This window comes from Crinia signifera, chromosome 9 (assembly GCF_055691185.1).
Source record: "Crinia signifera chromosome 9, ASM5569118v1, whole genome shotgun sequence".
NCBI lineage: Eukaryota > Metazoa > Chordata > Amphibia > Anura > Myobatrachidae > Crinia > Crinia signifera.
The window spans coordinates 115,204,259-115,230,034 of NC_139225.1; the positions used below are offsets into that span (position 1 = coordinate 115,204,259).

A 25,776-nucleotide genomic window follows, 5' to 3' on the forward strand; every position below is an offset into this window, starting at 1 on the left:
CAGGCTGGATCCATATGGGTTAATGGATTCCAGGGATATTGAGGTTAAACCGTTTTTTTTTTTTTTTTCTTAAATGTAATTTCATGACCAAACAGCCCAGTTTCACGGGGACCAAAATCATTCGAAGCCAACTCAAAAGTTCTTCAATATGATACTGGTCTCATGCAAATGGGTCAGTTGGTTCCGAAGATATAGCTGGTTGGTTAAAGGGGGGTAGGGAGAGGGGAGTGGTTGTCTCTCCCCCTCACACCAGAATAGGCTGGTGTATAAGGGGTCAGCCTGGGAATGTCCCTGCATGATCCTGGGACCATATTCCCAGGTAAATCCCTGCATTTTCTGTTGTGAAAGTACAGATTATTACCTGTTAATAGGCTTTCCTCTACTCCACCATGGCAGCATACTTCTGGGTTTCCGCCCCCTTGGGTAGATATCTGAAAGGAACAAAAAAAGACACTGCCCCCCTATATAAGGGACCGCCCTCCTAGGCTCTGTGTCTTTCATTTTACAAGCTTAACTCATATAATTATTCATATTAAATAACACACTCAACCCTTTAGTTCAGGGCTGGGAAAACGGCTGCCATGGTGGAGTAGAGGAAAGCCTATTAACAGGTAATAATCTGTACTTTCCTCTACCTCCCCATGGCAGCATACTTCTGGGTCTACCCTAGCAGTTTTCTTCACTGGGAGGGCATAGTAATATAATGTAAAAAAGGAAAAAGGATACTGGTTTCTTTCACCGTATCTACAGTGTGCTCCAAGTCTTTCTTATGAGTACTACTTCTCTTCTACTCCTCCTTTTTTTTTTTTTTTAAATTACTGCACTAAGAATTCTTCTTCCTAGTTTTGTATCTTCAGTAGCCGCCACGTCCACCCTATAGTGCTTGGTGAACGTGTGTGACGAGGACCAGCATGCTGCCTTACACACTTCTTCCAGTGACGCCGCCCCTTTTTCTGCCCACGATGCTGCTAGCGCTCTCGTAGAATGAGCTTTTAGCCCCACTGGAGGATCTAATTTCCTAATCTTGTAGGCTTCACATATACATGCCCTTATCCATCTGGATATCGTCATTTTTGTTGCTCCTAGACCCTTTTTTATCCCTTCTGTAAGCACAAACAGTCTCTTTGACTTCCTCCAGGCCTCTGATCTTTTTAGGTATATTTTTAATGCTCTACTTACATCCAAATTATGCAGCCTTGCCTCTTTGGAGTTTGCTGGGTTCTTACAGAAGGACGGTAATATTATTTCCTGATTCATATGAAACTTTGAAACAACTTTTGGTAAAAAATGCGGGTTTGTCCTTAATACTGCTTTATCTTCGAAGAAGTTGAGGAACGGCTCCTCCGCCCATAGCGCCTGCAACTCCGAGACTCTCCTAGCCGAAGTAATTGCGACAAGGAAGACTACCTTGATGGTGAGCATCTTCAAGGGCACCTCTTCTAACGGCTCAAAGGGTGCCTCCGTCAGCACATTCAGGACCATGTTAAGGTCCCAGGGTGCCAGCGGGTTATGGAACACTGGCCTGATCCTTTTTATTGCCTGCACGAATCTTTGAATATATCTGTTGTCTGCAATTTTCAGATCCAGGATAGCACTTAGTGCCGATATCTGTACTCTCAGAGAGCTCGCTGATAGGTTCTTTTCCAATCCTGTTTGTAGGAACTCCAGAATTGTATTTATTCTTCTCTCATCTTTGCCCCCTGCTCTGCAGAAGTATATATATTTCCTCCATGTCCTGTAATATACACTGGATGTTGAATATTTTCTCGCTTTTAAAAGTGTATTCACCACTTTTTCCGAAAAACCCTTTCTTCTCAATGTCCTGGTTTCAACAACCAGGCCGTTAGCCTCCAGTTTTCTGGCTGCCTTTGATAATACCGGCCCTGCTGTATTAGGTCCTTGTAATCTGGCAGTATCCATGGTTCGTCTATCGCCATTTGAGTTAGTTTTGCAAACCACGCTCTCCTCGGCCAGTATGGTAGAATCGCGATCACCCTGGATTTTTCTCTGCTTATCTTGCTGATTAGCCTGTGAATAACCGGAAATGGTGGGAAGACATATGCTAGTTTCATCTCCCACCTTTCCGTCAGGGCATCTACCTTCCATGATCCTGGTTCCCAGTGCCTGGAAATGTAACAAGGCACCTTCGCATTCTTCTCTGTCGCCATAAGATCTACTTGTGGTAGGCCCCATCTCTTCACAATTGCCTCGAACACCTTTGGTGACAGCTCCCATTCTCCTGGGGCTATCCTGCTCCTGCTTAAGGTGTCGGCTAGCCGATTTTCCTTCCCTGCAATGAATACAGCCTTGAGGTTTACCACATGACTCTCTGCCCATTGTAGTACCTTCGCTGCCTCCATCATCAGGGCTTTGCTCCTCGTTCCCCCCTGTTTGTTCAGGTATGTCACAACAGACTGATTGTCCGATCTTATCACAACCTCCTTGTTGATTAGTAACTTCTGAAATTTTTTGCATGCCATCAGTACAGCCATCATCTCTCTTATATTGGAATGGCTCCGGCTTGCTTCTATATTCCATTCTCCCTGTGCCATCCGTTGTTCGCACACGGCCCCCCAGCCTTGCTTGCTGGCGTCCGTGGTTACTATAATCTGTGTCTGAGTTGCAAACGACTTCCCTTGACTTAGTCTCTCCATGTTGTTCCACCATCTGAGGTTTGCTTTTGCCTCTTTTGATAGAAAGATTTTTTGCCTCTTGTCTTTTTCTTCTCCATTCCATTGTTCTAGGAAGCATCCTTGTAATGCCCGCATGTGGAACCTTGCCCATGGTATAGCCTCTATTGCTGACGACATAAGGCCTAGCACTCGCATACACTCCTCTGTATGACTTATGTTTTCTTTTAACATTTTTCTTACTTCCTTGATCAGCTTCTGACGTCTGTCTTCTGTCAGCTTCACACGCATAGATTGTGTATCTAAAACCATTCCTAAGTATATCACTTTTTGTGCGGGTTCGAGGTGGCTTTTTTGATAATTTATCAACCAGCCGTGCTTTTTTAGATAGTCTAGCACCAGTTTTGTGTGCTGAGCTGACAGAACCTCTGATCTTGCCATAATAAGGAGATCGTCCAGGTATGGCCATATCGACACCCCCTGAATTCTCAAGTTGGCTACCAGCACCACTAATACCTTTGTGAAGGTTCTTGGTGATGTTGATAGGCCGAATGGTAGAGACATGAACTGATAAGTTCTTCCTTTTAGTCTGAATCTCAGGTATTTTTGGTGCCCTAAAAATATCGGAATATGCAGGTAAGCCTCCTTTAAGTCTATCGTTGTTAGATAGGCTCCTTTCTCTATGTCCGGAAGAATGCTTCTGATCGATTCCATTTTGAATTTTCTTGTGTGGACAAAAGTGTTCAACCTTCTCAGGTCTAGTATTGTCCTGAAACCCCCTGATGCCTTCTTCACCACAAAAAACCTTGAGTGCCATCCCTGGTTTTCTTGATGTTTTGGTACTCTTTTTACCACACCTTGGTCTATCATGACCTGTAGACTGCTTAATAATGCTGATCTTTCTTCCCAGTTGCTTGGGACAGGTGACTCTTCCAGCCAGTCTCCCGGCAGTTTGGTAAACTCTATTTTGTAGCCTGAAGACACGACTTCTAATACCCACCTGTCCTGGGTTGATTGGCACCAGACTTGTTTGTAATGTATCAGTCTGCCGCCAACCCTCTGTCTGGCGTCATTGTGTCTGACGAAAGGCAAAGCGGCCTTCTCTGCCTCTTTGGCCACGAAAAGTACTTCTATTCCCAAACCAGGGCCTCCTGAAACTACGACCTGGTCTATATGTTTTGGCTTCTTTATAATCTGTTGTAGAGTACCTGAAGTTTTTGTTAAACTGTCCTCTTCTTACCGCCTTCTCTTGGGGTAGCCATACGGACTTACCACCCGATATTTTTGTAATTATTTCGTCCAGTTGCTGTCCGAATAGGTATTTGCCCTGGAAGGGAATAGATAGTAATCTATTTTTTGATTGATTATCCGCCGCCCATGGCTTCAGCCAGAGCGCTCTCCTTGTCACTATGTTGTTTGCACTGGATCTTGCTGCCAGCCGTACCCCATCTAGGGAGGCATCGCACAGGAACTCTACCGCCATCTGAATGTTCTGTACCATTTTCATCAGTTCCGTCCTTTTAATTCCATCTAGCATATCCGACTCCAGGTCCTGAACCCATGACCTTAGGACCCTAGACGTAATAGCCATGGCTGATGACGCTTTGATTGCTGCACCAGACGTCACGTGCTGCTTCCTCAGGTTCATTTCTATTTTGCGTTCCATCGAATCCTTAAATACGTTAGCGTCCTCTAACGGCAGTGTTGTCTTTCTTGATATGCGAGCAATCGCTGCGTCCACCTTTGGTGGCTCCTCCCATGTTTTAACCTCTTCAGGGTTAAACGGGTACATTTTTTGTACTCTTATGGGTACAGGTACTTTTTTATCGGGGTGAAGCCATTCTTCCTCCACTATCTCTTTCAGAGGTATTGATAAAGGAAACTGCTTCCCCTTTTTCTTTTTATCTTTGAACAGTAAATCTTGAAGTTTTCCTTCTTCCTGTGTATCCTCAATATTCAGGGATTTATTAATGAGACACAACAGACTTTCTAACAGATCTGGGTTGAAGTCAATTTCTTCTTTCTCTTGAAACACTTCCCCCTCTTCTGCTTCCTCCTCTGGTCTAGCTGCAGGCCCTTCCTCTGGGTCATCTGAATCAGAGAGTACTACTCTTCTCCTTTTTGTAGAAGCCTTAGTACTTTCCTTTTTTGCCATAAACGTGTCAGCTAATGCTGTTTTTAACAGTGAGACCAGCTCCGTCATTTGGGGTAATCCCATCTGTTGTGTCCCCTCACACTTGTTGCATGTAGAACCTGAACATTTCTCAGGTAAAATTCTTTTGCATAATACACACTTTGCTGTATGCAATTTTTTATACTTGGCTTTCCCTTCCGTTTTTTCTTTACTGGGTCCTGCCCTGTATAAGTAAACGCCAAGTCACTAACTGTATGCTCCAACAACAACAAGAAGTATGTTCCACTAATGCTCCAATAATTCCTGGCTTACCCTGCATCCGCAGGCTGCTTCCTGTCCTCTTCCATAATGACACTTTCACAATACGCTGTACTCTAATAGAAAAATTCATACACTTAGTATCATTTCCGTAAGAACAGCCATTGCCCTAGCAGCGCTGCTGCTTCCACAGGGCCTTACCTCGTCTGCTGGTCTCAGAACACGTCTGCAGCAACCTCCACTGTTTGCAGACTAGTTTTAACTCCATGCCCGGCGTGCGTGTATCCCCGTGACGTCAGACGCCACCTCCGCTTCCGGGCGCCGTCTGATGACGCGCCCCATGTACACGCCGCGCTTACCGGCTTCAGCCTGCGGCTTCAGACGCCGCACACCTCGCCGGGCACCTTCTCCCTTGGACGCACTGGGCGGCAGGGAGCTACAGCAGACGGACGTCCCAGACCACACTTGATGGCGGGGGTCCCAGACACGATACGCTAAGTTCACAGCTGCACTGGGCAGAGGAACCAGCCCTCCTGATCTCCGCAGGGTAAGCCATCCATCTACCCATGAAAGGAAAAAAAGACACAGAGCCTAGGAGGGCGGTCCCTTATATAGGGGGGCAGTGTCTTTTTTTGTTCCTTTCAGATATCTACCCAAGGGGGCGGAAACCCAGAAGTATGCTGCCATGGGGAGGTAGAGGAAAGGGGTATTATTTCAAACAGCCGTGACCTGCAGTGCTCTGAAAACAGCCGGGCAGCCCCCTGCTCTCTGCCCAGCTGTCAATGACTGTCACCCCTGCAGCTTCCGCTCCAATTCTCCCTGCTTTCACCTCAGCCTGCCCCCCCCCCCCCCCCTTTAATCATGTGGTGCCGGCGCCCGGCGTGCTCCCCCGACGTCACGCACAACAACAGCGCACACAATATTTCAAATGTCCACTCGGCTAGAGGGGACACCAGGAGGGGAGTGGGAGCGTGCTCTGCGCTGCCCTCTGCTCCTCTCCCCATAAAAGTAGCTGCACCGCTCTCCATCTCTCCCTGCAGCAGCAGCGAAGGCTCATAGAAAAATTTACAGTAAGTGGCACTTTTGGGGGCATTTCTTAAGGGATGCTACAAGTGGCAGTATGTGGGGGCATTACGCATAATGTGTGGCTTAATGTTTGAGGGGCATTACTGTGTGCGGCATCATGTGTAATGGGTACTATGGTGTGCGGCATCATGTGTAATGGGTACTATGGTGTGCGGCATCATGTGTAATGGGTACTATGGTGTGCGGCATCATGTGTAATGGGTACTATGGTGTGCGGCATCATGTGTAATGGGTACTATGGTGTGCGGCATCATGTGTAATGGGTACTATGGTGTGCGGCATCATGTGTAATGGGTACTATGGTGTGCGGCATCATGTGTAATGGGTACTATGGTGTGCGGCATCATGTGTAATGGGTACTATGGTGTGCGGCATCATGTGTAATGGGTACTATGGTGTGCGGCATCATGTGTAATGGGTACTATGGTGTGCGGCATCATGTGTAATGGGTACTATGGTGTGCGGCATCATGTGTAATGGGTACTATGGTGTGCGGCATCATGTGTAATGGGTACTATGGTGTGCGGCATCATGTGTAATGGGTACTATGGTGTGCGGCATCATGTGTAATGGGTACTATGGTGCGCGGCATCATGTGTAATGGGTACTATGGTGCGCGGCATCATGTGTAATGGGTACTATGGTGCGCGGCATCATGTGTAATGGGTACTATGGTGCCATCAAGCAAGAACCCCCTAGCAATGAGCACGTAGGTAAGCAGCACTTATGTGCCAAATATGTAATGGGCATGTTATATAGTATGTAATGGGCATCATGATGTGTGGCACAATGTGTAATGGGCATTATGGTGTGTGGCCTTATGTGTAATTGGCATTACAGTGTGTGGCTTTATGTGTAATGGGTATTACGGAGTTTGCTAAAATGTGTAATGGGCATTACTGTGTATGGTCTAAAGTGTAATGCCACACCCCTTTTTGTGATACCACGCCTCTTTTCCATGATGCCACGTCCCCTTTTTGCCACACGGCTACGCCGCGCAAAGGTCCCCCTACTGTTATGTCTAGATCTGGGACCACCCATTACCATAATTCTAGATTCGCCTATGGTCCTACAAACATGTTAAGAGATTCATCTGCCTTACAGGGAGGTGAGGTAATAGTTCAGTTTTCTACAAACCTGTTGTACATGTGCTTTGCATGTGCTCTGTAGCAGAGCTGCACGCAATGGTCTCATTTACACTGGCGGCTGAAGGGGGTTTAACTGCATTTCATGAGTTTATAGATCACGTGTTGACAATATAACATGCTATGCAGCACTATGCATGACAGATTAATGCCTATAGATGGGGGCAAAATCATTGCATTGATGCATACAGGCAAATTTCCACATTGTCACTTTCCATGCATTCAATTGATATTGCATCAGACAAAACTGCGGGAGCTAGTCAATGGCTTTCGGCAACCAGTCAAGATAGCACCATTCTTGCACCCAAATGCCGTGATTAGCAGCACTCGCACCCAGCCACAAAGCCTCTGCTTTAGTGTGGATCTTAGTTTGTGCCTCAGGAGGCTGCCAGCAGATATCCTTGGTAGGTGCAGCCTCAGGACTAGCTGTCCAAATATAATCTGAAAAAGCACAAAGCTGTTGCATATATTAGTGCATCCTAAGGGCTAAGTGTACAACAGGGCTACCTTAGCCAAATGTTTCCTATTCACTCACAAAAGTGTGCTGCTGTTTCAGGCAAAAAAAAAAAAGCAAAGTCAAAGAAAACCATTCATTTGAATGTAAGACAGGCCAAGCAGGCAGCTTCACAAGGACTGGCGTCATGGGTTACGTCTAAGCCACAGAAGCAGACACAGGACAGTGTGTCTACAGAACGCAATATTCAAATTGGCAAAACACACAGTATAGAACCAATTACATGCTGCACTTTAACAGATACAAGCAAAAATGGGCATTTGGGGAAAAGGAAGTCTGCACATTTTTGCAGGATTTATGCCTTTAACCACCCCACAAAAGCATTCAAATTAAAAAGCACAACATAACATGGAGCAGCATAGAGCAAATAGGGCACAAACACCAGCCACACAAAGATGCAGTGATCACCGGCCATATGAGCGGACAGGTGAAGAATTACACATGCCACACACACGGGAAGCTGGTTTGTACATTTATCAGTCACTCATTGGTGCATAAACCTTTAGTGACAACATATTGCCTATAAAGATCCTATTGCTTATAAGATTACAACATAACCACATAAAACCATCACACTGACAGTGGCTTTGCACAAGAAGAATGCATTGCTTAGTCCTCATCTGATGAGTTCTAACAGCAGCATCAATGAATGCAGAAGATCACTGTAATACTACAACTGATCATAGTGCAGTATATCATCGTCGGTGTTGCAGGTATATGCATAACCTAAATCCAGATCGTTCTTTATGTGCAAGTCACCATAGAACTCTTTAGGGCCAGACAGTCATACTACAATATAACATCATAGAGGGGACGATGTCAGAGATGTGCTCTTCAGGGTAAGTGTATTAGGGATATATTAGGGTTGATTTATGGAAAGGATTGTTAGGGGATAAGGATTATTGCTTAGGATGAGGGTTAGGTCAGGGATGCTCTAAATACCAGATTTACTGGGATTATATCGAATTTGGGGTGTCCCAGCTACCATTCATAATGATGCAGAGAAGGTTTAGTCTTCTGGTGGTCAGTGGGGTGCAGGGAACAGAGCCCCAGCCTACAGCAACATCAGGAACAGTGTCAGTCAGAGAGCATGGCCAGATGACGGAGGTCCTGCTGAGTATAGTGTTCAATGCAGCAAAAGAAGAACGAAGAACTACAATCAGAAGTTTATTAAGTTGTGTCAAGGTGTTTGAGGAATACTGCTTTTTTGGATTCCTTCCAATTCAAAGTAGTTTTACATTAGAAGATTCAGGTATACAGTTACCCTTTCCTGCACACAGGACAGATCCTCAGGTGGTGGACATGGGAGTAACTGGTACAGATTGTGAGGGAGTCTGCAGGCTGACACGTAGTCTTGACACTAGGAGGTTTTAGCAGTCTGCCCAACAAAATAGACTGTGCCCTTGCAGTTGCCCCTCGCTGGAAGCCTACCTGCAGTTCTCTCTAGAATGTACACTAAAGGGGACCATACACTGTTGCGACTTCTCACAGCAGTGTAAAGTCCGCTAATCTCCCTTGGGCCACCTGGGACAGGTGGCAGGACCGCATGCAATATCAGCAAGTGTTGCCGGAGGTTGTCTGATGCGACAGATCCTACATGCAGCATTTATGATCTAGGGTCTCCGATGCGTACGGGACTGAGCATTGGATCTAAAAACACATGCGTGTTGCCAGACTTCACAGCCCGATCTGCTGTAATTCGAGTGAAATTGGCCACACCACACTAGTGTATGGCCACATTTAAGCTGAATCAGAAGAGTTTGACATGTGACCTGATGCACAACCCCTTGTACATTGAATCAGAGTTGAATAGGACCTCTGCCACAGGCAGCCTCCCGGCAGTGGGAGAAGGGATTGCATGCACTGCAGCTGCCCGGGATCTCCGAGAAGGTTCAAATCAATTCTTATATGAATCTTCTACTTCTGAGAAGTCCCATACGTGGAGCGGGGGGGGGGGGCTTAGCACTGTCACACACAAGGCTCTATGATAGTTATACCCTTTAGTCCTACCATAGGCAGCTAATTATGAACACGGTCATTTTAATTTTTTACCAACAGTTACTTACTCTACGGAAACCTAGACACACCAAAGACAAAAATAGTGTTCAAAGACCATTCTGTTAGCAACCTATGTTCATAAGGATTAGCAAACCATTTAATGTGGTGCAGTTTTGAGTACATACCACAATATTCTTAACCTGCTCCTAAGAAGCATTTAGCTGCAGCAGATAAAGCCGGTGCTGCATGCAGATTACACTCCACATGGAAATGGGACCACATGAAGAGAAGTAGGTTGATAGTATAGAGTACGGCAACCCATGCATCTCACATCTGCACTGCAGAACAGAATACTAATTACTTAGTGCATCGAAAGGCAGTTCCATTACATTTTAATGAGTAGTAATGGCTGTGGATTCTACAGGTGAAGCCAAGATGGATGTAAGAAGGAAGAGCGCCTTTGTCAGGTATGTAAGAGAAAGCTATTGATCTGCCAATACTTTATGTCCAGGGCAGACAATGTTCCCATACAGAATTCAAGTAATACAAGGCTTACATCATTCATTTTGAAGCCAGGGTCAGTAGACATTAGGTTTTAGTGAAAATAGGATATCAGCGTCCTTCTGTATAAACCCCAAAACTGTGGTTCCCAAACTTTTCTTTAAATCATGGCACCCCCCTAGAGCAGTGTTTGCTAACCTGGACACTCCAGCTGTTGTTTAACTACATATCCCAGTTTGCCTTGCATCAGTTTTAGCATGGCCAAATAGTAAAACTGTAGCAGGGCTTGCTGGGATTTGTAGTGCAACAACAGCTGGAGTGTCAAGGTTAAGGGCATACACACGGAGCTGATTTGTGCTATTTTCTAAGAAATCTGACTATATTGCTTAGAAAGTAAATACAGATCGCCGTGTATATGCCCCTTAAGTCATCGCTGCCGTAGAGCATCACAATTTCTTTCACGGCACCCCTAAGCCAACTAAGTAAATTGTTTTATATGTCACACATAAGTTTAATTATGGGTGTGGGAAAGGATTAGCTTCTATTTGTCCACATATTGTATTGTTGCCCACCAGCATAGTTTTTGCCTTTTACATTGACCATAAATAATTTGATTTGGTCCTGGACCACCAATCCAAGGAACCCGCTGCAAGTGTCCTGATGTACACCCCCCCCACAGGAGCCATGGCACAGTTTGGGAATCAATGCCGAAAACATGATCTTGTTTAAGTCAGGAAAGAGTGGAAGGGTATATTCCAACAAATAGGTGGGAAATCAACACAATGTGCGATATATGGTAGGTCAAACAGCTCACGTTTTTTTTCTTTATCCTATGTGGGGGTGAGGGGAAACTTGTGATACCAGGAGGTCTGATGTGCCATTGCGGTGAAACATTCATATCAATGCCAAACTCCCCCACCAAAGTCACAGGAAAAATGCTTGTATACAAGTTGTGGATTAAGGCAACGATATCTAGAAGTTTACAATATGGGATGACAATCATTTCGCGGTCAGCATTTCCACAATGTAAATCTTGCCCCAAGTGACTACCCATCACCATTTAACTCAACAGCTTGCAAATAGTGAAGGAAGACTTTCAAATCCAACAGTGTAGCAAGTTGTAATAGAGTCTAATGGTGCCCATACACTGGGAGATGTGTGCTATGTGATTTGAACCACACTATGACAGAATGTAGTACAAAGATACCTGCAGGCACACACTCTGCATCGTGATCTTGACTACATGGAGCGATTAAAACTAAACACAGTACTTGTTTCCTAGCACGGCGCCATGGATTTTAATTGTATTGATCGGGGCCGCAAAAATCGCATCGCATGCGATGGACCCGATTTTTACATTGGAATCAATGTAAAATCTTCCATGAGACCCCAATTTTACATTGATTTCAATGTAAAAAGCCCCAAAACCCCCCATTTAGATAGCAAACCCCCGCCCTGATGGGTGAAATGGGCCTCCATTGTTAATGCCACCCCCTATTGATGCCAACCCGAAGCGTGGTGAGCGCAGCGAGGCCGCGAGGGGCAGCAGTACGCATCCTCCAACCTTTTCATACCCCCACTATCCACGTCGGTGTGAAGATGATTTTATATAGTGTGGCGAGCGCAGCGAGCCCCGCATTCCTTCACATGTATACGCGTCCGCTCACCACGCTTCGGGCTCGGTGGCTCGCTGCGCTCGCCACACTATATAAAAATCAACTCCACGCCGACGTGGATAGTGGGGGTATGAAAAGGTCAGAGGATGCGTACCGCTGCGCTTCGGGTTGGCGTTAACAATGGGGGGCCATTAACCATACTTAATACCCATGAGGGGGCATATACAATGAGAAATTGGCCATATTGGCCCTTTTCCCATTGTTCCCTATGTAAAATCGGGTTGATCGTGTCGGATGCCATTATAATGGCATGCGCCCGACGCGATCAATAAGATTTTAACTTTAAAACTAATTTAACATTGTTCTCTATGGGAAAATCGCGTTGGTCGCATCGCGGCCCTTTATAATAGGCCGCGATCAACTCGATTTTGTCTTTACCGGCAAATTAAGCTGGTAATTGACAGAAAATCGGGTCCATTGCATGCCTTAAGTACCTTAACTTAAGGCATGCGATCAACCCCGACAGGCGCAGTGCTTGGAAACAAGTACCCTAAACACTTAAAATAGCACACACACACCCCCCCCCCCCCCCCCCCTTAAAACCCTTACTGAATTTATGAATGTCTATGGGCACCTATACAATTTGGTCAGATTGTATAAAGGAGCAATACTCATGGAGAGTCTCAAGTAGCCATGTATCGCCAAATCTATTTGGATCATGGAATCTTATTTTCCCATGAGGAAAACAGTCTCAGAAAATCTGGGCTTGGAGTCAAAATGAACTCCAAAGGGATTTTGCAAACTACAGAAGTAGTGCATGTTGGTGAAGAATGCTAAATGCACAGTTTCCCCAACAGAACTTTCTAATTATCTTAAGCGTACTCAGAGAGGGCATAGAACGAAGAGGTGTGAAGATCCACACATCACACATTCTAAAGGTTTCCTGCAATTCAATAAAGTGGTCTTCCTCTGACCAGTTTACAAGCCTGCATACAAGACTTAAAGCCCCATATACACTAGACGAGATAGTAAACAAATTCTCATAAGGCCCATACACACTAGAACAGGGGCTCTCAAACTCTGTCCTCAGGACCCCACACAATTCATGTTTTTCCAGGTCACCTGGCAGGTGCATTCAAAGCTCAGTGGTTTGGGCAACCTATTGGCTGTTTGTGTGTAATAAGCAGGGTCTAAAGGTGCGTACACACGGGGGCAATTTTGTGTAATATCGCGGGAAATATGGTATCGCCGGGTGCGCGCTGCCGTTTTTACCCCTGTAGTGATCGCTGGTCACAGGAACATGCTCCTGCGACCAGCTGATTACCACTGCCGGGCTCCCCCGGCAGTTTCTTTTTCATCAGCGACCATCTCTGGTCGCTGATAAAAAGGAGAAACTGAGCAATATATGGATCAGCCATATATCTCCCCCGTGTGTATGGGGCTTTAGACAGGTTTATGCACCTTAAAGCTGCTAACCCCTGGTCTATTTGGATGTGATAAATGCAGTAATTCATGCGCACCAAAAGGCATTGTTTTGCTCAAGACGCATGGTAGTGGGAAGGGGGGGGGGGGGATCACTTTGGGTCCTTAAAGACCTTTGATTTCTTTGCCATATATTCAAGGACTGACCAAAAGACACAGGAATGTGCTGGGTTCAGCAACGCAGTGGAAAAGGTGTAACGTCCTTGGTCTTGGAATGCGGTCCCAAATTCTGGGTCAGACCCTGCAATTTGATGGAAGCAGGGACTCCATGCACACAGTATACCAACATTACTGCATATTAGTACTTGTGCGCTCTAATATGAGTGACCATGTTAACATTTTCAATTTATAAAATTTTGCTGGTATCACATGAATGTTATTCATGATCGTGCTGAAAGGCAAAGGAACAGCAAAGGACATGCTTAATCATTTTATTCCATTACTTGTGTTGGGGACCTAAATGCTAGCAAAAATGCTTAATAACCACATATTCAGTTTTAATGTTTACTAGCATCTGTATGCTTTCCAAGCACAAAACCACGAAATTGGAAACAGCGGAATCCAGACACATTTTATAATCCTTAAAAATGCATACAAAAATCAATTTTCTAGTAGCTATATGTACGCTTAATGATTTCAGATGCCCACCCTATTAGCCTGCTGTGTCTTTTAAACCTTTGGTCTGACTGACTCAATTATTAATACAACCTTTACAATACAATAATTCTGGTTATTGCCGAGTCAACCCAGGTCTTTGCTTGTTATAAAAAGGATCAGCAAAAAAATAACCTAGGGTCAGCAAAAAATAAACTAGGCCCAGTGGGTAACAATGTATAAGAAATGGGCAGCTGACTTCTCACCTAGAAGTAATACCACGTACATAATAAGAGACTAAAGCCACTTAAAAATACTATAAATGCAAACCATATTCTACACAAGTGGTAAATTTATCGCCCTCCAGCTGTTCTGGAGCTACACACACCAGCATGCCCTGCCACAGTTTTAGCAATCCATTTTATAAAATCTGTGGCAGGGCATGCTGGGATGTGTAGTTTCACAACAACTGGGGGGCCATAAGTTTGACACCACCAACATGTAGAATCTACATGTTGTATTAATCAAATCGGTAGCAAGTTATTGACATGGAATTTGATTGCTAGGTATCTTAAATTTGAATGTTCTGGGCCAACTTTCACTGAGATCTGGACAGAACTTCCTGGTGTAAGGCTGCTCTATACAGTGCGTTTTAGCAGGATGCAGTTGAACAGAATCCTGTTTAGTAGGATGCAGCTTCTTGAATCTACACATTGCATTTGAGCATGCTTTTGTATATATCCTCTTGAGTAAGCATCCTGCTAAACAGCTCCTGTTCAACTGCATCCTGCTGTGTAGAAGCAACCATAGATTTAAATGTGCAGGCTCCTTCTTGCCAAACAGATCACTTTAAATATGGACTTGTCAAAACGTAATGTGTAGACGCAGCCTAAGAAGTCACCAGATTTCTAATTTTCCAGACACATAAGCAGGGAAGGCTTTTTATGTTCATCTATTACTGCATAACACAGTATTGTACCTACAAATCGTGAGGATATAAACCCAGCATAAATGTCTTTGTAAATATCTCTTATCCATCATAAATTATTAACTCATAGCACTAAAATAAATCAATAGAAATATAATCTCCATAACGGGTTTACAGCTAATACACAAAAACATACCTACACCAACAATATAAAATCTCCACAAGTGCTAACCTGGTGTTGTCGCTCCTACAATATAAATAGTATATAAATTAAATTATTGTGCAGCTGAGCACTTCCTGCAGTCGTTGGGCTGTCGATGTTCTGATAGTTAAATTATAATCAACAACATGTTTGCCGTTGACCATTGGATGAGTAGACAGTATGGCCCCATAAGCATTATGTGAACTTGATCACTGTCAGTATACTCAAAGTGTCAACTACCCAGATGACGTCAACACAACTGTCGACAAATCATCCCTGGTGGTCTTGAGGTCTCAACTTTTCAGGACAGTAGCAGCAGCTCCCACATTATTCCATTTCTCAGCATCTGTGGATCAGTGTTCTGTTAAATAATTCTGCTCTAGTGTTTTCCCCCTAAGCAACCATCAGAATGTTCTCTATGTTGTTATACTCAGAAAATTGACATTTCAGAGGTCAACACTGAAGCTTTTGGATGTCAACCTGGTGCCTGCTGAACCATATTGACATTCTCATATCAACATTAAGAAGGGGGGGTTTTCAATGATGTCCGGATTTCTCAGCTATTCAATCCGCCAATTATTGACCGGTTTATCGGATAATGCAGGTTCGACTTTGTTAAAAAAAGTCAAATCTGCATTGGTGGAAAACAAATTTTGGACTAGGACATGTGAGCCAACGAGTATTTAGCTGAGCCACGTGTTTTCCCAACAGTCCATAAAAATTTTTTTTTTTTTTTTCCTTAAACGGCAGTTGAAATTAATTAAAGTGCATAGTTATGACTGTCCTTAAAATTAGTCACTGATTGAATATCCCTTTATGGTGTCGACATGGTTACAGTCAACCTTTTGACTGGATACCGTAACAATAGTACCACAACCATCACTTATGCAACAATTATGTAAATGAGATAATCACGCCATCAAGTTACTCAACTTCCAGTAGATTGCATCATTATTCCAAATCCATAGCAATTAAACACAATTGGGCAATTTGGGGACTATTGCTACATGGTCAAAGTTTCAATTGTGCTTCTATGAAAGTAACTATTTATTTCAAGTTTCAGCACAAAGTTATCCCTTCCCGGAGCTAAACCTGACATCTCACAGGCTAATGAGGGATACAGCACCAAACCTTTTAAAAGAGGACATGCCCATAGCATTCTGTAAAATGATAGGTGGAAGCGGATTTGATTATCTGGGTAATTTCACTGCTAGATCTTCCCATAATAGTAATGGCCGCCGAATGCTTTACCATCAATGCATGAAACCATCAGCAGAAAGCCATCGTCAGCAACATATGCATATTATCAGATGCCACGCGGACAAACCCCTCGCCATTGGTCATATACCACCGGGGGATTTTACCTACACGTTACGTCTTTAGCGCTTAGGTTAGCCTGTGTAAAATAAATGTATCCATTTTAGAGGTCACCAAGACGCAGGTACTTCATAGTAGTACAACAGCATTTCAGGAAAGCAAAACATCCAGATACATAGACAAATGTAGCTAAGCTCATCGTGGCCACACCACTCGCCATGTCCAACTCCCGTGGAGATTGGCGCAATATCATGCAAGTGCATCTTAATTCGCTCCCACAGCTCATAGGGACGCATTAGCGATATTCCAAACACATATGGCAATTTTACGTGGCGGGTGCAAATTTGGTGTGCCACACTGGAATGAGCGGTGGCGATCTGGCAACAATGAGCATGGTTACATCTGTATCTTCACTTGGTAAATCAGACCAGCATGCATGAATAACTGGCTGGCCCTGGGCACAAGGGCTATTGGGTCAGTCTGGCCCAGCCACTGAACCATTGTTATTCAGTGCTGTATTACGCCAATGTTATAACTTTGTCATGTTCTCAGAAAACAAGAAAAACCAGTGTGAATTGTACAAAGCTCACACAGTTGCGCATTCAGGACACTTAGGGCAGTATTCAATGAGAAAAGTTCTCTGTGTTTTGTGGAGAACTTGTGCTTTGTTCGCCTTGGACGGAGCATTTTGCTCTCCAAAAGCGAGCAACCCTATTCAATGTGAAATGTTCTCCGTCTTTCTAAGGGCAGTATTCAATGAGAAAAGTTCTCCGTGTTTTGTGGAGAACTTGTGCTTTGTTCGCCTTGGACGGAGCATTTTGCTCTCCAAAAGCGAGCAACCCTATTCAATGTGAAATGTTCTCCGTCTTTCTAAGTGACTTTCTCCGTGTAGCAATTCTCCATCTTTTGATGGAGAGCTGGAATGTGAACTTTTAAACTAAAAGGTTTTTTAAGAAATTTTGGTGTAAAAAAATCAGTTTTTTTTTCTGTGAAGGGGCATGTTATTTTTATTCATGTGCTTATAGCACATGAATATATATTTAATTTTAAAAAAAAATTTTTTTTTTTTAATTTTTTTTTTTTTTTTTTACACAGTGCAGCCAGCAGGGGGCCGGAGCGCTCGAGCCGCTCATTAGATATTCATATATTCACTGCACCCGAACGTAACTATGCACAAACGGGTGCAGTGAATACTGGGTCTCCCGCTGGCTATAGGGGGGCGCAGCCTGGGTCCTGGAGAGCCCCCCTCCCCTCCACAGTACTCTGGAGCAGCCAGGGAGACTTTAATCTCTCTGGCTGCTTCCGGCTCCCTGAAAGCTCCCTGCTCCCTGCAGGGGTTAAGACTCTCCGCGAGTGGCGGGGAGCATCAGCCACATTGAATAGAGGGAGCAGGAGTGGCAGAGAGCCCTCCGGAACACGGAGAGTGCATGGAGAGCGAAATAAAACGCTCTCCATGCACGGAGAACTTTTTCATTGAATACTGCCCTTAATCTGGCTACAAACCGTACTACCAAAAATAAATCAAGGAATTTTTTTAAATTATCAGTCTCAAGACAAAGCGTATAATTAAAGGGAAGTAACAATGCAGCATGGAGTCTGTACATACCCACAACAGAAGCAGAACCTGCCTATGTTGTGGCCTTCTCTACTAACACCACGAACATTGTACTTAGGGAAGCCAATACTGGGGCATTTTTTTTTTTTTAATCCCTGGATTCAGGATTGAAAAATGCTAAATTCTGGGATTGGCTTGCTTAATAGAAGAAAAAAAAAAAAAGCCCCGGCCACCCTGCATATTTACTTACATGATTTGGTGCAGCCGAGCCAGGCGGGAGAAGCCAGGAAGTGTCCGAGCAGGTACTCAGATACTGCCCAGCATTAGACTGTGCATGTGCAGTCTAATACTGAAGTCCTGGGATTGGAATCCCTATAATTTAGAAGCCAAATCCTGGAATCGGAGGGATTCCGGGATTGGCCATCGTAAACTGTACTGTAGTCCTGACCAACCTGTAGCTCGCCAGTTCTTGTTAAACTACAGGTCCCAGCATGCTCTGCTGCATCCGTGGGGAATGCTAATACTGTGGCAGGGCATGCTGGGATGTGTAGTTTTACACTAGCTGGAGAGCCACAGATCGGCAAGGCGTACTGTACGCTTAAAAAAATTGACAGATACACAGAGTGATAGATAATAGGTTTAGTTTGCAGATCATACAAATAAATCGAATCTCAGTTTATCAGAGTTGAAACACAATCAAGGTGAAATAGCTGATATGGCACATGTAATCCCTATCTGAATTATGTCCTTGCAACAAAGAATTTACAAAAAAAAAATGAGATCAGGTCATCAAACAGACTTTTTTCCCTTTGCCTAAGCATCTTTAATAATAAACTCTATTGTCTTTCACAGGTCCTCTATTGCGCACAATTTCAGGCTAGTGATACAAGCACCTTAGTTTTAGAAGAAACACACAACTTGCAGTCAGCGATATCTATTACAGAGGCCAAACACTGACTAACTATGATCAGCAATTACAACATGTAGGCTTAATACGTTTAATAACACATTACTGTCTTGCTGCAATGTCCACATTAAAGGTCCATACACACTGTGCGTTTTTGCCCAGTGTGTATGGATAATGATGTGGGGGGGGAATAAATACAAATAAATTGCTGGGCCGAAAAACTAAGTGCATACACAGTGATTTTTCCAGGGGTGGACAACTTTCCACAGTAGGACACTATGGGAAGCCATCCACTCCGTCACTCATCTGCTGGTACTACCAGCACATGAACTGCCGGGCCAGCGATGATGATGGTGCCGATGACATCAGCGCTCACCACTGCCCCGTACACACTGGGAGGCTTTCGACTCATACAAGTAAACTGAGCTTGTGTGTATGGGCCTTAACTTTGAGTGCTCAAACAGGTCACCAACATGATGGGGTGCGAGCAGAAACATTGCCTAGCTTCGAATTGAGCAACATCCGAGATGCTCTGTCAATGGTTCGGTAGCTGTCAGTGCCACGCGAAACCCTTTGTAAGAACAACTACGTTGAAAACTGGATTACAGCGAACACTCAATGGAGTCAACCTAATTTTTTTTTTTTTTTTTTATTTGTTTGTTTCCTTAAAATATCATACAACGAATGAACAAATGAACACCTGCATCTGAGAAATGCAAGTTGCTATAGATATGTGACTTGGGAGAAGTGTACGAAGAAGTGGGGAAGCCATCCTAGATCCTAAAAAAAGTGTCAACTGAGAATGCAGGAGCTTTCTTTAGCCATAAAGAAAGTGATCATTGTTTTTGAAAGGTCAAAAAAAAAAAAAGATAGCAAGTGTTCATCATGTTAAAGTCTATCCAGCATTGTTGGGGTACAGAAAAAGGTGTATAGACCCTTCATAAACTCCTCTCCCATCAATACAGCACCTTAACATACATGTCCTACAGCATTTAACCCATTATTGAGGTTTAGCGAAATTATCCTGAAAACTAACATTTTTATTGGCCAACTAATGCTATTCAACCGGACCAAGTTCATGATTATCCATTAGGAGAGGTGTAACAGAGGATCTGCAGTGTCCCATCATTTTTATGTCACTATAATGATTTTTTCCCAACTTTTCTTCTGCTCAGGACTGTGGCACATATGCACAAAATACATGAAAAAAATAAATTAAAAAAAAGCTGTTTAGAACCAGATAGCAATTTGCAGTACAAGTCGACTCAGAACAGATAACAGCACCCAACCGGACTGACCCCAATGTCTAGGCAAGGGTGGAAAATAAGTGGGCTGAAATCCAGTAATATAATATGGTGACAAGATTCCTGAGTTGTAAATTAATCTTTAACAGTAGAGATATTAGATAACAGAATAGCACAACTAGATACTCTTAAGGTGCCCATACACATTGCGATATGTGTGCTGTGTGTTTTGAACTTCATTTATGTCGTGCGACTTTGGCACTTGTAGGGGGGATGTGATGTGATTTTAACCTCTTTTCTGGTTTTTATTTAATTTATAGTTACCTAATGGACATCGCATCGCATGTACTACAAAACTGATGCAATGTACCACAAAAAGTACTGCCTGCAGATACTTTTTGTGCTATACAATATTGTACCCAAGGGGACTCGCATCGCATCCCCACAGGTGCGATTTTAACCGATGCGTTTTGAACTTTAAAAGTTCAAAATGCATGTTAAAATTGCAAGTGTATGGTCACAGTTACAGCCATCAACATTGTACAGTGCTGTAAAGTGACATTTATCCAGGGTAGTGCACACTATAGGAGCAGTCATTACAGCCAGCAACATTGTACAGTGCTGTAAAGTGACATTTATCCAGGGTAGTGCACACTATAGGAGCATTCATTACAGCCAGCAACATTGTACAGTGCTGTAAAGTGACATTTATCCAGGGTAGTGCACACTATAGGAGCATTCATTACAGCCAGCAACATTGTACAGTGCTGTAAAGTGACATTTATCCAGGGTAGTGCACACTATAGGAGCAGTCATTACAGCCAGCAACATTGTACAGTGCTGTAAAGTGACATTTATCCAGGGTAGTGCACACTATAGGAGCAGTCATTACAGCCAGCAACATTGTACAGTGCTGTAAAGCGACATTTATCCAGGGTAGTGCACACTATAGGAGCATTCATTACAGCCAGCAACATTGTACAGTGCTGTAAAGCGACATTTATCCAGGGTAGTGCACACTATAGGAGCATTCATTACAGCCAGCAACATTGTACAGTGCTGTAAAGCGACATTTATCCAGGGTAGTGCACACTATAGGAGCAGTCATTACAGCCAGCAACATTGTACAGTGCGGTAAAGCGACATTTATCCAGGGTAGTGCACACTATAGGAGCAGTCATTACAGCCAGCAACATTGTACAGTGCGGTAAAGCGACATTTATCCAGGGTAGTGCACACTATAGGAGCAGTCATTACAGCCAGCGTCATTGTACTGCCTTAAAGGGTCATTTAACAAGGGAAATACACACTCAAACAATGGTTCCAAAACTTATTTCAGCCACAACACCCAATAAAAATCTGATTTTTTTATCACAGCAACCCTCTGCCAAGTTTCCAAATGAGAAATTTAGAAAAATATTAAATCCAACTACATGCTGAGGAACAGATTTCGCTTCTGTTTGTACACATATGACTGGATGCTGCAAGCACTGGATTTGTTGAATAATAATTTCAGTTGGTCTTGGGCCTCCAAACCGAGACACCCCTGCAAGTGTCCCAAGGCACCCCAGAGTGCTTACAGTACAGTTTGGAAAGCTCTGCACTATAGGGACACTCATTACAGCCAGGAATCATACTAGATTTCCTGAAAAGCATTTTCTTAATACAGTGCTGAAAATAATGACAACGCGATGATAGATCTGAGCAAAAGTGAAGCTTGTTATCTGCCTGATTTGTGGACACCAAGCAGAGGGGTTCCTAGTGCTGTATAGATCAGCATATAGGACCACGGGTCAGAGTGATCCCTGGTGCTGTATAGATCAGCATATAGGACCACGGGTCAGAGTGATCCCTGGTGCTGTATACATTAGTATAGGAATATGCTGACATGACACAGCAGCATACAGGCTCTGGCAGTGTACATGCCACACACAGGGCAGCCGCACGTCAGTGTGTGTGCAGCACATACAAGGTGTGTGACCAGACTACAGGTGCGCTCACAGGGCAGGTACATGTCAGATCACGGGGACAGTATGCTCACACCCTTCATGTATAAACATATGACGGCGAATGCGGCCACCGAGAGGTAAACATGCATTTCCTCTACATGTATGACTTGCGCTGAGACCATACATTACACAGTGAACCTCACATATTACAGACCCATGGGTGATAACAGCCACGGAGGGCAAATCACAGATCCCCCCCCCCCCAACACACACGGCCGGGGCCTCTCACCTGCATCCCAGGCACTTGTACGGCTACCGGGGAATGAGCCATGGCGGCGTTGAGGCCTCCTGCTCCGGCTGCGTGCGAGAGGAGGGCGGCGGTCGTGGGCTCCTGGGCCCGCACTGCTGGCGAGAGGAGACCGGGCTGCTCTGGCTGTCACTATCCGGCTGTGAGCATGTCTCGGCGGGCGAGCAGCAGGGAGGGGGGAGCGGGGAGAGCTCAGCAGGCGAGCGGCGCCATATTGGGAGAGGACTGGAGGTTGCGGCAGCTTCTTGTGCGCAGGGTGGAGCCGCCGGGCTAGGGACGATCACGTGGTGCTGCGCTGACGTCACGGAGCCCCGCCCCCTCCCTGGACCGGCACCATTACGTAGTACTACTCTGTATTGTAACCTGTCCTGCGGCGGGGGCAGGTGAGGGCTGTCTTCGTCCTCTGCCTGCACCACCCAGTTCCGACCCTCAGGCAGGTTGTCCTCTGTCCCTCGGCTGCCAACTCCAGCCTATCAGTGAGGGACAATTCTGACTCACCTGTATTATTATTTGGCTGAGGAGGGACAGGCAGGTATAATTACCAGAGTCATTTATTACGGGTGTGCACCTTATACACAACATGCTTATCATAATGTAAACTTCTGAAAACACACTTTTGTCAATTTACTATGGATGACCGTAGTTGTGGTTATCATCGATGGTGAAGGTACAAACGCATTGATGGTAGCATAATATCTAATAGATGACCAATGATATTTTTGACTATCGATGGTCATCTATTTTTTTTGACTGGCCCATGGGTCAATCAGAGCATCAGAGGCCTGGCTTTATGGGTATGGGGTGATTTGGTTATACTGTGCCATCGATGGGGGGGGGGGGGGGAGAGAACCATCTGGTTTTACACCACCAATGGCAAAACTATTCTACAGTCTACAGCGACCATAAACCATCAATGATTATAACTCATCAATGGTCCATAGCCATCCCTAAAATTGAGACCCTCCTGTCATCTGAACATGCAGTCAAATCTGACTACACCATTAATGACTGCATGTTCAATAGGGTGATGTCACTGAACAATATAATTTAGGGTTTAAGAACTAGATCGTTCATGCGGCTACACTGCTGATTTTGTTAACAAAATCGGCGGTGCTGCAAATCACATGTGCGTACCCAGCTTTACTTGCCAAATGGGGCACAATGGTGCCATTACTGTGCTACTATTATGACATTAAGCTTGTCGAAACCTTGCTTCCGCAATATCTGACAGAAGCCAGATGTGAGACTGCCCTGGCTTCACTGTGACTAGCAGTGACTTCATATTAGAAGTCCGACCTGCCAGTCACCCAATGAAGTCCTATTTTAAAAAAATAAATTTGGTTTAAGTAATATTTGTTTACGTATATGTTATGGGTGTACACACGGTGTGATTGCCTTGCTATTTTATCGTATTGAATCGCACAGCAAGTTAAACGATTTTGATTTGGACAGATCTGTACTATATAGTTTTGCCTGCACAGTCTATTATATTTCTTTATTCAGTTTCAATGCCGCGGGAGCACACATATGGATGGAATCAGCATCGAATGTGGCTAAAAACCATTTGATGTCAATTTGATTTGATTTTGACTATATAAGCTAAATCGAGTTGAAAGCAAGGTAGAATCGTACCCTGTGTACAGAGCATTAGCTTTCTTGGTAAACATAACCAGTATAATAAAATTGAAAGCACTACAAACGACATAAACAAATACAACTCCATGCACAAACATACTTTTAAAAATAAACATAAAACTGACAAAATACAGTAGCAATGCATTGTGTACATGCAGGGCCGGCGCCACCACTAGGCAAATCTAGGCATTTGCCTAGGGCGCCGGCCACTGGAGGGCGGCATTTTGTGCCGCCCGGGTACCTGTCCTACGGCGCTGTCTATTTAAATCTGGCGGCGGAGGCGGCGGAGGCAGCGGGGGTCCCTGCAGTCCATTAAAAATCACGAGCGCTATCCGCCGGGCTATGCAGAAGCGCTTCTAGTGTGAAAACTCTGGCAGCACGGCGCACGCTGATCTCAGCCAATCAGCGTGCTGCCAGTGTTTTCACACTAGAAGCGCTTCCGCATAGCCCGGCGGATAGCGTTAGTGATTTTTAATGGACTGCAGGGACCCCCGCTGCCTCCGCCGCCAGATTTAAATAGACAGCGCCGAACGACAGGTACCCCCCACCGGCCCTGTGTACATGAAGCTTGGCATTTGCAATTGTTAGGATAATACCGGAATACAGGTGTGTCAAAATCAATGCCAGGTGACTCAACCCAAGGCAGAGGTGTGGGGTCTAAAAGGGTGTACAACCTGCTCGATATTGATGCACGCTAGGACCCAGCGGGTGCTGACGTCTGACTGGAGGGTGGGTGGCGGGAGCACAGCGCGTGGGGAGAGGGAGGGGGGGATGCTGCGTAGAGCAGCATGTAACTGCCTTCGATCTTCCAGATCGAAGCAGAAATCGTCAGGCCTTAGTTCCACCTATCAAAAGGTCGACACAAACATTAGGTTAACAGTCAAAAGGTCGACATGGTTTTTTTTAATTTTTAGTCCCGAATGTTGACATAGTCGACATGGACACCGTAATGGGGCACCGCGTCCCCTTGCATGGCTCGCTGCGCTTCCCAAGCTTCGGGTGCCTCACTACGCTAAGCACACTATTATATTCTCCCTTCACGTCCTAGTGGATGGTAGGGCATGAAATACCGCCCGTCGGCAAGTGTCAGCTCAACTAACAATGTGAAAAACCCATGTCGACCTTTTGACGGTTGACCTTCCCAATGTCGACCTAATGCTTGCGTCGACCATTTGACCATGTCGACCTTAGGCATGTCAACCGTCAATATCTGTAACATAATTAATACTAAAAACCAGATGAGGTTCAACATGTTTGCGGTCAATTACATACGCTGTGAAAGTCACTTATCTAGATAAATCAAGTTGGAACAGGTTGTGTTTTTTGAATCATCTAGGATTCTGTAGGCACAACATATTGTAGGTTATACAGTGGAAAGAACTCTGGTGTGCTCAAGAAAAAAACAACCAGTGGCGGTTTTTACCTATGGGCTGCAGGGTTGCAGCCAGGGCCGGCGCTACCCGCTCAGCGCAGCCTGCAAAGCAGGTAGGCGCCGGCCCTTAGAGGCGCTTCCTCCCCGAGTCCTGACACACTGTAGCTGACGGAGCCTGCGCCTGTCAAAATATATGACAGGCAGCGGCACGTTTCACAAGGAGCTCGGTGTTGGGAGCACTCTTTGCTGGCCGCCCAGACCCGCACGCAGGGGGAGGTTTCCGAGTATGTAGAAATCCCCCCTGGCCGCCCGATGTATCGATGGCCCGGGGCCGGTTCTGATGTTTTTCCCCCGTCGGGTGCCGGCGGCGAGTCAGCTGAGCTGTGCTCCCTCTGCCTCTCT

The 25,776-nt window shown here is 44.8% G+C and overlaps 1 protein-coding gene across 1 annotated transcript in view; it reads right to left on the reverse strand.

The window, feature by feature from the left end:
* The window catches only part of STK26 (serine/threonine kinase 26), a 73,857-nt gene extending 51,209 nt beyond the window's left edge, over positions 1–22,648 (reverse strand). The window contains exon 1 of the mRNA XM_083159550.1: positions 22,350–22,648. Coding sequence (XP_083015676.1) covers positions 22,350–22,391 — 42 coding nt within the window. The 5' untranslated portion in view covers positions 22,392–22,648. The remainder of the gene's footprint in view (positions 1–22,349) is intronic.
* Positions 22,649–25,776: the final 3,128 nt, after the last annotated feature.